The sequence below is a fragment of the Oncorhynchus mykiss genome, chromosome 23 (genome assembly GCF_057628025.1).
Source record: "Oncorhynchus mykiss isolate SJ-2025 chromosome 23, ASM5762802v1, whole genome shotgun sequence".
NCBI classification, from domain to species: domain Eukaryota; kingdom Metazoa; phylum Chordata; class Actinopteri; order Salmoniformes; family Salmonidae; genus Oncorhynchus; species Oncorhynchus mykiss.
This window is the reverse complement of record NC_143044.1, coordinates 64,615,397-64,627,901: the sequence shown is the minus strand read 5'-3', so window position 1 is coordinate 64,627,901 and position 12,505 is coordinate 64,615,397. Positions and strand designations below refer to the sequence as shown.

Here is a 12,505-nt window from a genome sequence, read left to right as displayed (position 1 = left end):
CCCGTCTCCTCCCCTTCATCTTTAACCCGTCTCCTCCCCTTCATCTTTAACCAGTCTCCTCCCCTTCATCTTTAACCCGTCTCCACCCCTTCATCTTTAACCCGTCTCCTCCCCTTCATCTTTAACCCGTCTCCTCCCCTTCATCTTTAACCCGTCTCCTCCCCTTCATCTTTAACCCGTCTCCTCCCCTTCATCTTTAACCCGTCTCCTCCCCTTCATCTTTAACCCGTCTCCTCCCCTTCATCTTTAACCCGTCTCCTCCCCTTCATCTTTAACCCGTCTCCTCCCCTTCATCTTTAACCCGTCTCCTCCCCTTCATCTTTAACCCGTCTCCTCCCCTTCATCTTTAACCCGTCTCCTCCCCTTCATCTTTAACCCGTCTCCTCCCCTTCATCTACACTGATTGAAATGGATTTAGCAAGTGACATCAATAAGGGATCATTGCTTTCTCCTGGATTCACCTGATCCTTCTGTCATTGAAAGAGCAGGTGTTCCTAATGTTTTGTATTCTCAGTGTAAGTCAACCTCATAACTGAACACTATTCAAACATTATGTATGTGTATGTTATTATATTGTTAAATAATTGTTAAATTGTTAAATAAAATCCCCCAAAGTATTTGGAACATACTGTAGAGATGGATGAAAACAACCTCAGACTGTTTCAGTTTAAACACAATTTATTTCTGCTTAAATAATGAATGGGATCATCCATGTTGGTTGTCATGTGTTACCAGATCATCAATCAATGCTTTAGGTGGTCTCATATGAAGAGAATCAATGGAAGGAAATATGGCATCAAACCCCAAAGAAAAAAATGCCCCTTTAAACTACAGCAGGCTTAGAACATAACATTACACTGCTAAAACAATGACCAATGATTGGTTTGGAGCAAATACGCATGAGAACTGTTAACCCTTTCCAATGTGTCAGTCTACATTATATATTGGGGTAATACCTCTCTAACCCTTTCCAATGTGTCAGTCTACATTATATATTGGGGTAATACCTCTCTAACCCTTTCCAATGTGCCAGTCTACATTATATATTGGGGTAATACCTCTCTAACCCTTTCCAATGTGACAGTCTACATTATATATTGGGGTAATACCTCTCTAACCCTTTTCAATGTGACAGTCTACATTATAAATTGGGGTAAAAGTTCTCTAACCCTTTCCAATGTGTCAGTCTACATTATATTTTGGGAGCTCTCTAACCCTTTCCAATGTGTCAGTCTACATTATATATTGGGGTAATACCTCTCTAACCCTTTCCAATGTGCCAGTCTACATTATATATTGGGGTAATACCTCTCTAACCCTTTCCAATGTGCCAGTCTACATTATAAATTGGGGTAAAAGTTCTCTAACCCTTTCCAATGTGTCAGTCTACATTATATTTTGGGAGCTCTCTAACCCTTTCCAATGTGTCAGTCTACATTATATATTGGGGTAATACCTCTCTAACCCTTTCCAATGTGTCAATCTACATTATATATTGGGGTAATACCTCTCTAACCCTTTCCAATGTGTCAGTCTACATTATATATTGGGGTAATACCTCTCTAACCCTTTCCAATGTGACAGTCTACATTATATATTGGGGTAATACCTCTCTAACCCTTTCCAATGTGACAGTCTACATTATATATTGGGGTAATACCTCTCTAACCCTTTCCAATGTGTCAGTCTACATTATAAATTGGGGTAAACGCTCTAACCCTTTCCAATGTGTCAGTCTACATTATATATTGGGAGCTCTCATATCTCCACGTCTTTAATAGTAGAGGCATATTCCATGTTACACTGTGGGCCCTCATAAAGCATTAGAATGAAGTCTCCCTCTCTGTCCTGCTGTCCCCCAGGTGGCTGTGTGTTCATGTCTCTTTAAAACAGTCAGTGCCAGAGCAGAGTAGACAGACACTGATAGAAGTAACACCTTATTTCATAATACAATGTTCGCAAATGAGGAAAACTAAGTCAAACCAGGTGAATCTCATGCATCAAAATATTAGTACTCTGAGGAAATATGTTCACAGAAGTGATGTTTGAGAGTTGCAGTGGAGTTGGGTTAAAATCAAGCTACCATTTCCATTTGACAAATATTTCCTGCTGATAATTAGACATGTGCAGTAACACCCAAGCATTTTCATAAAGGTGGAATCAATATAGGCATTTCATTCCAATGCTTTGCGAAGCTGTCCTACCAGTGCAGAAAACAAACTATCAGTGACTAACTTCAGAAGTTTTTACAGTGTCATTTATATACAACCAAACCACCCGTTGTTATTAAAAAACACAACCACATTATACACCCACCCCAGTGGTGTGGCTACAGGACAGAATATATAAGGCTTGTAGAAGGTGACTCCAAGTGTTCCTCTAATCTGTCAATCAAACGTCCTGTTGTACCTCATTGGTCCGAGAGATGCTTGGAGGCGTGGCTACTGTTGTCCTGACGCCATGATGGAGCAGACCACACCCCTGTTCTCCTGTCACCGTGGTAACAACAGGTCATGACTGGAGCCCAGGTTGTGGACAGAAAAGTAATTTTTTCATGCTCATGCGAAATCAAATAAAGTGGTCTTGCTGTAAAACCATGCGTTAACGTGAAAGCTGCAGACACACGTTCTGATTGGCTGTTCTCCTGCTTCAAGTTCCAGTCATCTCCCTTCCAGGAAGTCATGAAACATCAACAAACCTGCAAAACAAAAAACATATGATAGGTGATTTAGATCAACATGAGTTTAATTCTCTCACCACTGTGTATGTTGTGAATAGTTTGTCTCTCTTGATTAACCAACTGCACCAACCAGCTAAACTAACAAGACTGCAAGGCCCTCAGAAAGTGTGAGTTAGCATGTTGTGAGTAGGGTCACATCTCTAGGGGGCAGAGTTATCATGTTGTCAGTAGGGTCACATCTCTAGGGGGCTGAGTTAGCATGTTGTCAGTAGGGTCACATCTCTAGGGGGCAGAGTTAGCATGTTGTCAGTAGGGTCACATCTCTAGGGGGCTGAGTTAGCATGTTGTCAGTAGGGTCACATCTCTAGGGGGCTGAGTTAGCATGTTGTCAGTAGGGTCACATCTCTAGGGGGCTGAGTTAGCATGTTGTCAGTAGGGTCACATCTCTAGGGGGCAGAGTTAGCATGTTGTCAGTAGGGTCACATCTCTAGGGGGCAGAGTTATCATGTTGTCAGTAGGGTCACATCTCTAGGGGGCTGAGTTAGCATGTTGTCAGTAGGGTCACATCTCTAGGGGGCAGAGTTAGCATGTTGTCAGTAGGGTCACATCTCTAGGGGGCTGAGTTAGCATGTTGTCAGTAGGGTCACATCTCTAGGGGGCTGAGTTAGCATGTTGTCAGTAGGGTCACATCTCTAGGGGGCAGAGTTAGCATGTTGTCAGTAGGGTCACATCTCTAGGGGGCTGAGTTAGCATGTTGTCAGTAGGGTCACATCTCTAGGGGGCAGAGTTAGCATGTTGTCAGTAGGGTCACATCTCTAGGGGGCTGAGTTAGCATGTTGTCAGTAGGGTCACATCTCTAGGGGGCAGAGTTAGCATGTTGTCAGTAGGGTCACATCTCTAGGGGGCAGAGTTAGCATGTTGTCAGTAGGGTCACATCTCTAGGGGGCTGAGTTAGCATGTTGTGAGTAGGGTCACATCTCTAGGGGGCAGAGTTATCATGTTGTCAGTAGGGTCACATCTCTAGGGGGCTGAGTTAGCATGTTGTCAGTAGGGTCACATCTCTAGGGGGCAGAGTTAGCATGTTGTCAGTAGGGTCACATCTCTAGGGGGCAGAGTTAGCATGTTGTCAGTAGGGTCACATCTCTAGGGGGCAGAGTTAGCATGTTGTCAGTAGGGTCACATCTCTAGGGGGCAGAGTTAGCATGTTGTCAGTAGGGTCACATCTCTAGGGGGCTGAGTTAGCATGTTGTCAGTAGGGTCACATCTCTATCGGGCAGAGTTAGCATGTTGTCAGTAGGGTCACATCTCTAGGGGGCAGAGTTAGCATGTTGTCAGTAGGGTCACATCTCTAGGGGGCTGAGTTAGCATGTTGTGAGTAGGGTCACATCTCTAGGGGGCAGAGTTATCATGTTGTCAGTAGGGTCACATCTCTAGGGGGCTGAGTTAGCATGTTGTCAGTAGGGTCACATCTCTAGGGGGCAGAGTTAGCATGTTGTCAGTAGGGTCACATCTCTAGGGGGCAGAGTTAGCATGTTGTCAGTAGGGTCACATCTCTAGGGGGCTGAGTTAGCATGTTGTCAGTAGGGTCGCATCTATATGGGGCTGAGTTAGCATGTTGTCAGTAGGGTCACATCTATATAGGGCAGAGTTAGCATGTTGTCAGTAGGGTCACATCTATATAGGACTGAGTTAGCATGTTGTCAGTAGGGTCACATCTATATAGGGCTGAGTTAGCATGTTGTCAGTAGGGTCACATCTATATAGGGCTGAGTTACCATGTTGTCAGTAGGGTCACATCTATATAGTGCAGAGTTAGCATGTTGTCAGTAGGGTCACATCTATATAGGGCTGAGTTGGCACGTTGTCAGTAGGGTCACATCTATATAGGGCAGAGTTAGCATGTTGTCAGTAGGGTCACATCTATATAGGGCTGAGTTAGCATGTTGTCAGTAGGGTCACATCTATATAGGGCTGAGTTGGGACGTTGTCAGTAGGGTCACATCTATATAGGGCTGAGTTAGCATGTTGTCAGTAGGGTCACATCTCTAGGGGGCTGAGTTAGCATGTTGTCAGTAGGGTCACATCTCTAGGAGGCTGAGTTAGCATGTTGTCAGTAGGGTCACATCTCTAGGGGTCTGAGTTAGCATGTTGTTAGTAGGGTCACATCTCTAGGGGTCTGAGTTAGCATGTTGTTAGTAGGGTCCTCTCTATAGGGCTGAGTTAGCATGTTGTCAGTAGGGTTAGGGTTAGGATAATGGATCCAGACAGCCGGTTGCTGGATCCGACAGGACAATGGATCAAGACAGCTGGTTCCTGGATCCGACAAGCTAATGGATCAAGACAGCTGGTTCTTGGATCTGATAGGATAATGGATCCAAACTGAGTATGTCCTGGAGCCGACAGGATAATGGATCCAGACAGCCTGTTGCTGGATTCGACAGGATAATGGATCCAGACTGAGCCTGTCCTGGATCCGACAGGATAATGGATCCAGACAGCCGGTTGCTGGATCCGACAGGATAATGGATCCAGACTGAGCCTGTCCTGGATCCGACAGGATAATGGATCCAGACTGAGCCTGTCCTGGATCCGACAGGATAATGGATCCAGACACCCGGGTTGCTGGATCCGACAGGATAATGAATCCAGACAGCCGGTTCCTGGATCTGACAGGATAATGAATCCAGACAGCCAGTTGCTGGATCCGACAGGATAATGAATCCAGACAGCCAGTTGCTGGATCCGACAGGATAATGGATCCAGGCTGAGCCTGTCCTGGATCTGACAGGATAATGGATCCAGACAGGATAATGGTTCCGAAAGGATAATGGATCCAGACAGGATACCACCCGGCTGTAGTGTTAAGTGATCCCCATTTCCCTCCATATTCTATCAGACCTGAGCTCCATACTTGTACGTACCAGGTTGAGCACACGACTGTTATCATTGATCCTTTTCCACTTGCTTCTTTTTCACCTTCGACCCTGACCCTTCTCCAGACTGCAACACACAGAGAGAGGGGTTAGACAGGACGATGGGGCAGGCCCGCAGAACACACAGAAACACCAGGCAGACTGAAACTCTTCTCCACTAGTATCCTAGACATGCTGAAAGAAAACACTTAGGGAGTTGTTAATTCACTACATCCAGCTGATTGGCATCACTGCACCATCAGGTTCATAGTCTGACCAGTAAACACAGTGACATCACATCACACTGACAGCAGGTCAGATTGAGCTCTCTGATCGCTTCACGTTGAACTGAGCTGTCTGACAAGCACACACCACAGCACTCTGAAGCATTCCGCACTGCTAGTCTACCGTCAGTGTCTACTGTCTAGTTGGAATTGTCTCCACTACTAGTCTACCGTCTAGTTGGAACTCTCTCCACTACTAGTCTACCGTCTAGTTGGAACTCTCTCCACTATTAGTCTACCGTCTAGTTGGAACTCTCTCCACTACTAGTCTACCGTCTAGTTGGAACTCTCTCCACTACTAGTCTACCGTCTAGTTGGAACTCTCTCCACTACTAGTCTACCGTCTAGTTGGAACTCTCTCCACTACTAGTCTACCGTCTAGTTGGAACTCTCTCCACTACTAGTCTACCGTCTAGTTGGAACTCTCTCCACTACTAGTCTACCGTCTAGTTGGAACTCTCTCCACTATTAGTCTACCGTCTAGTTGGAACTCTCTCCACTACTAGTCTACCGTCTAGTTGGAACTCTCTCCACTACTAGTCTACCGTCTAGTTGGAACTCTCTCCACTACTAGTCTACCGTCTAGTTGGAACTCTCTCCACTACTAGTCTACTGTCTAGTTGGAACTCTCTCCACTATTAGTCTACCGTCTAGTTGGAACTCTCTCCACTATTAGTCTACCGTCTAGTTGGAACTCTCTCCACTACTAGTCTACCGTCTAGTTGGAACTCTCTCCACTACTAGTCTACCGTCTAGTTGGAACTCTCTCCACTACTAGTCTACCGTCTAGTTGGAACTCTCTCCACTACTAGTCTACCGTCTAGTTGGAACTCTCTCCACTACTAGTCTACCGTCTAGTTGGAACTCTCTCCACTACTAGTCTACCGTCTAGTTGGAACTCTCTCCACTATTAGTCTACCGTCTAGTTGGAACTCTCTCCACTACTAGTCTACCGTCTAGTTGGAACTCTCTCCACTACTAGTCTATCGTCTAGTTGGAACTCTCTCCACTACTAGTCTACCGTCTAGTTGGAACTCTCTCCACTACTAGTCTACCGTCTAGTTGGAACTCTCTCCACTACTAGTCTACCGTCTAGTTGGAACTCTCTCCACTACTAGTCTACCGTCTAGTTGGAACTCTCTCCACTACTAGTCTACTGTCTAGTTGGAACTCTCTCCACTACTAGTCTACCGTCTAGTTGGAACTCTCTCCACTACTAGTCTACCGTCTAGTTGGAACTCTCTCCACTACTAGTCTACCGTCTAGTTGGAACTCTCTCCACTACTAGTCTACTGTCTAGTTGGAACTCTCTCCACTACTAGTCTACCGTCTAGTTGGAACTCTCTCCACTACTAGTCTACCGTCTAGTTGGAACTCTCTCCACTACTAGTCTACCGTCTAGTTGGAACTCTCTCCACTACTAGTCTACCGTCTAGTTGGAACTCTCTCCACTACTAGTCTACCGTCTAGTTGGAACTCTCTCCACTACTAGTCTACTGTCTAGTTGGAACTCTCTCCACTACTAGTCTACCGTCTAGTTGGAACTCTCTCCACTACTAGTCTACCGTCTAGTTGGAACTCTCTCCACTACTAGTCTACCGTCTAGTTGGAACTCTCTCCACTACTAGTCTACTGTCTAGTTGGAACTCTCTCCACTACTAGTCTACTGTCTAGTTGGAACTCTCTCCACTACTAGTCTACCGTCTAGTTGGAACTCTCTCCACTACTAGTCTACCGTCTAGTTGGAACTCTCTCCACTACTAGTCTACCGTCTAGTTGGAACTCTCTCCACTACTAGTCTACCGTCTAGTTGGAACTCTCTCCACTACTAGTCTACCGTCTAGTTGGAACTCTCTCCACTACTAGTCTACCGTCTAGTTGGAACTCTCTCCACTACTAGTCTACTGTCTAGTTGGAACTCTCTCCACTACTAGTCTACTGTCTAGTTGGAACTCTCTCCACTACTAGTCTACCGTCTAGTTGGAACTCTGTCCACTACTAGTCTACCGTTAGTGTCAACACCACACTTCAGTCTACTCTATGATCATGGAGCAAACCTCAGTCTTTCCCCTCTGACCCTTAGAGCTCTCCTGCTCTGCCTTAGGGCTTCCTCGGGAGCGCTTGTTTCTCTTCCTGCCCTTATTTTCCTTCTTGCCTCCTCCTCCTCCTGCTGCTTCTCCTCTTCCTCCTGCTCCTCCTTCTCCTACTGCTCCTGCTGCTTTCACCTCCTCTGTAGTAGCAGTAGTAGCAGCAGTAAAAGTAGTTGCCGTAGCAGCAATACGACGTACTACTTTCCTGATGACCTTAGGAGTGGAGGGGTATAAAGTCATGTTAGGACAGAAGAATGGGGATGGGGGTTGGAGATGGGGAGGATGGGCATGGGGGGAGATGTTCAGATGATATCAGAAGAGGACAGGGTGATGATGTAATAGGGGTGTGGGGTGTGTAGTGAAGTGGGGTACAGCAGTTACTTTTCGGGTGACTATGTTTCCATCCTCGTCTGTGAACTGCTCTTCTGTCACTGACTCCACAGGGATGTTTCTGGCCTGTTCTCCCTGAGAATGATATGGTACAGTAGGATTTACCTGTCATCATTAGTTTACCTGTCATCATTAGTTTATCTGAGGTTAGTTTACCTGACGTTAGTTTGCCTGACATTAGTTTACCTGTCATCATTAGTTTACCTGAGGTTAGTTTACCTGACGTTAGTTTGCCTGTCATCATTAGTTTACCTAAGGTTAGTTTACCTGTCATCATTAGTTTACCTGAGGTGAGTTTGCCTGACGTTAGTTTACCTGAGTTTAGTTTACCTGTCATCATTAGTTTACCTGAGGTTAGTTTACCTGAGTTTAGTTTACCTGAGGTTAGTTTACCTGAGGTTAGTTTACCTGTCATCATTAGTTTACCTGAGGTTAGTTTACCTGAGGTTAGTTTACCTGAGGTTAGTTTACCTGTCATCATTAGTTTACCTGAGGTTAGTTTACCTGACGTTAGTTTACCTGTCATCATTAGTTTACCTGAGTTTAGTTTACCTGAGTTTAGTTTACCTGACGTTAGTTTACCTGTCATCATTAGTTTACCTGAGTTTAGTTTACCTGAGTTTAGTTTACCTGACGTTAGTTTACCTGTCATCATTAGTTTACCTGAGGTTAGTTTACCTGTCATCATTAGTTTACCTGACGTTAGTTTACCTGTCATCATTAGTTTACTTGAGGTTAGTTTACCTGAGGTTAGTTTACCTGAGGTTAGTTTACATGAGTTTAGTTTACCTGACGTTAGTTTACCTGTCATCATTAGTTTACTTGAGTTTAGTTTACCTGAGTTTAGTTTACCTGAGTTTAGTTTACCTGTCATCATTAGTTTACCTGAGGTTAGTTTACCTGAGTTTAGTTTGCCTGACGTTAGTTTACCTGTCATCATTAGTTTACCTGAGGTTAGTTTACCTGAGTTTAGTTTGCCTGACGTTAGTTTACCTGTCATCATTAGTTTACCTGAGGTTAGTTTACCTGCCCTAGGGACAATAGCAACACAAAGCTCCATTTGCAAAAAGCACTGCCACAACATGACCCTTTAATACCACCACTCATCAAATAAACACACAGAACATTAAATGACTAACTGATTAAAAGATTAACTTCGTAGAGGGATCCAGAGAAAACCACAGGTGGTGATGGTAACATTGTACATGGAACTGAAAACACAAGCCAACATCAACAGTATGCAAGCCATGATGAAAGACTGAGTTTAACTACGTATATTAGAATGATGTGATGATAGAATGATCTGGAACAATGTTAGTGTGAATTCTTGCTGTGATATGAAACCTGTCAAATCTTTGATGTTAAAATGAAGACAGGCTAGGAAGTAGATGGATGTAAAACATGCCGAAGTCTCCAGAGCTGGTGAGTGCTACTGTCATTCACTAGCTAATACCACATGGACAGTAGAACAGATCAACCCAGTCAGCCAGTAGCTACAGCTAGTTGGGAACAGCTGGTCAAGCAGAAAGGCAGCAGAGCTCTAGGTTCCTGTAGAGCCTGACTGCCACATCCGGCCCAGGCCACACAGACAGACAGGCCTAGGCCACACAGACAGACAGGCCCAGGCCACACAGACAGACAGGACACACAGACAAACAGACAGACAGGCCCAGGCCACACAGACAGACAGCACATTGATAACAGCACAGGCCTCATTGGGGCAACACACCACTCAGTGCCACAAGCAGGCCAGGTACCTTCAGAATGACCCTCCGTCGGTACACCTTGGTGGTGACAGTCCGTTCCTCATCAGAGCTGGTCTCCTTATCTCTACCACCCTCCTGATGAACCAGGCAGGGTTAGGGCTCTGACTACACAGTAACAACTATGTCCTGCCTTGCAACTGACATGTGGTTCAGAACAGCCCTGTCATAGATCCTGTCTGTCATGTGGTTCAGAACAGCCCTGTCATAGATCCTGTCTGACATGTGGTTCAGAACAGCCCTGTCATAGATCCTGATTGACATGTGGTTCAGAACAGCCCTGTCATAGATCCCGACTGACATGTGGTTCAGAACAGCCCTGTCATAGATCCTGTCTGACATGTGGTTCAGAACAGCCCTGTCATAGATCCTGTCTGTCATGTGGTTCAGAACAGCCCTGTCATAGATCCTGTCTGTCATGTGGTTCAGAACAGCCCTGTCATAGATCCTGTCTGTCATGTGGTTCAGAACAGCCCTGTCATAGATCCTGACTGACATGTGGTTCAGAACAACCCTGTCATAGATCATGTCTGTCATGTGGTTCAGAACAGCCCTGTCATAGATCCTGTCTGACATGTGGTTCAGAACAGCCTTGTCATAGATCCTGTCTGTCATGTGGTTCAGAACAGCCCTGTCATAGATTCTGTCTGTCATGTGGTTCAGAACAGCCCTGTCATAGATCCTGTCTGTCATGTGGTTCAGAACAGCCCTGTCATAGATCCTGTCTGTCATGTGGTTCAGAACAGCCCTGTCATAGATCCTGACTGACATGTGGTTCAGAACAGCCCTGTCATAGATCATGTCTGTCATGTGGTTCAGAACAGCCCTGTCATAGATCCTGTCTGACATGTGGTTCAGAACAGCCCTGTCATAGATCCTGTCTGTCATGTGGTTCAGAACAGCCCTGTCATAGATCCTGTCTGTCATGTGGTTCAGAACAGCCCTGTCATAGATCCTGTCTGTCATGTGGTTCAGAACAGCCCTGTCATAGATCCTGTCTGACATGTGGTTCTGAACAGCCCTGTCATAGATCCTGTCTGTCATGTGGTTCAGAACAGCCCTGTCATAGATTCTGTCTGTCATGTGGTTCAGAACAGCCCTGTCATAGATCCTGTCTGTCATGTGGTTCAGAACAGCCCTGTCATAGATCCTGTCTGACATGTGGTTCAGAACAGCCCCGTCATAGATCCTTTCTGACATGTGGTTCAGAACAGCCCTGTCATAGATCCTGTCTGTCATGTGGTTCAGAACATCCCTGTCATAGATCCTGTCTGACATGTGGTTCAGAACAGCCCTGTCATAGATCCTGATTGACATGTGGTTCAGAACAGCCCTGTCATAGATCCTGACTGACATGTGGTTCAGAACAACCCTGTCATAGATCCTGACTGACATGTGGTTCAGAACAGCCCTGTCATAGATCCTGTCTGACATGTGGTTCAGAACAGCCCTGTCATAGATCCTGACTGACATGTGGTTCAGAACAGCCCTGTCATAGATCCTGTCTGACATGTGGTTCAGAACAGCCCTGTCATAGATCCTGTCTGACATGTGGTTCAGAACAGCCCTGTCATAGATCCTGACTGACATGTGGTTCAGAACAGCCCTGTCATAGATCCTGTCTGTCATGTGGTTCAGAACAGCCCTGTCATAGATCCTGTTTGTCATGTGGTTCAGAACAGCCCTGTCATAGATCCTGTCTGTCATGTGGTTCAGAACAGCCCTGTCATAGATCCTGACTGACATGTGGTTCAGAACAGCCCTGTCATAGATCATGTCTGTCATGTGGTTCAGAACAGCCCTGTCATAGATCCTGTCTGTCATGTGGTTCAGAACAGCCCTGTCATAGATCCTGTCTGTCATGTGGTTCAGAACAGCCCTGTCATAGATCCTGACTGACATGTGGTTCAGAACAGCCCTGTCATAGATCCTGTCTGTCATGTGGTTCAGAACAACCCTGTCATAGATCCTGACTGACATGTGGTTCAGAACAGCCCTGTCATAGATCCTGTCTGTCATGTGGTTCAGAACAGCCCTGTCATAGATCCTGTCTGACATGTGGTTCAGAACAGCCCTGTCATAGATCCTTTCTGACATGTGGTTCAGAACAGCCCTGTCATAGATCCTGACTGACATGTGGTTCAGAACAGCCCTGTCATAGATCCTGTCTGACATGTGGTTCAGAACAGCCCTGTCATAGATCCTGTCTGTCATGTGGTTCAGAACAGCCCTGTCATAGATCCTGTCTGACATGTGGTTCAGAACAGCCCTGTCATAGATCCTGTCTGTCATGTGGTTCAGAACAGCCCTGTCATAGATCCTGTCTGTCATGTGGTTCAGAACAGCCCTGTCATAGATCCTGTCTGTCATGTGGTTCAGAACAGCC

General features: G+C 45.7%; 1 protein-coding gene across 50 annotated transcripts in view; it reads right to left on the bottom strand.

Moving 5' to 3' along the window:
* Positions 1-660: 660 nt before the first annotated feature.
* ank3b (ankyrin 3b) overlaps positions 661-12,505 on the bottom strand; it is a 294,436-nt gene continuing 282,591 nt past the window's right edge. For 27 of the 50 annotated variants that reach the window (XM_090217933.1, XM_090217925.1, XM_090217917.1 and 24 more), the window contains 5 exons: positions 10,114-10,197; positions 8,348-8,431; positions 7,934-8,179; positions 5,602-5,680; positions 661-2,698 (listed from right to left, as the gene is read on the bottom strand). In XM_090217933.1, coding sequence (XP_090074059.1) covers positions 5,624-5,680; positions 7,934-8,179; positions 8,348-8,431; positions 10,114-10,197 — 471 coding nt within the window. In that variant the 3' untranslated portion in view covers positions 661-2,698; positions 5,602-5,623. The remainder of the gene's footprint in view (positions 2,699-5,601; positions 5,681-7,933; positions 8,180-8,347; positions 8,432-10,113; positions 10,198-12,505) is intronic. The other 23 variants (XM_090217950.1, XM_090217953.1, XM_090217952.1 and 20 more) reach the window with 5 other exon arrangements.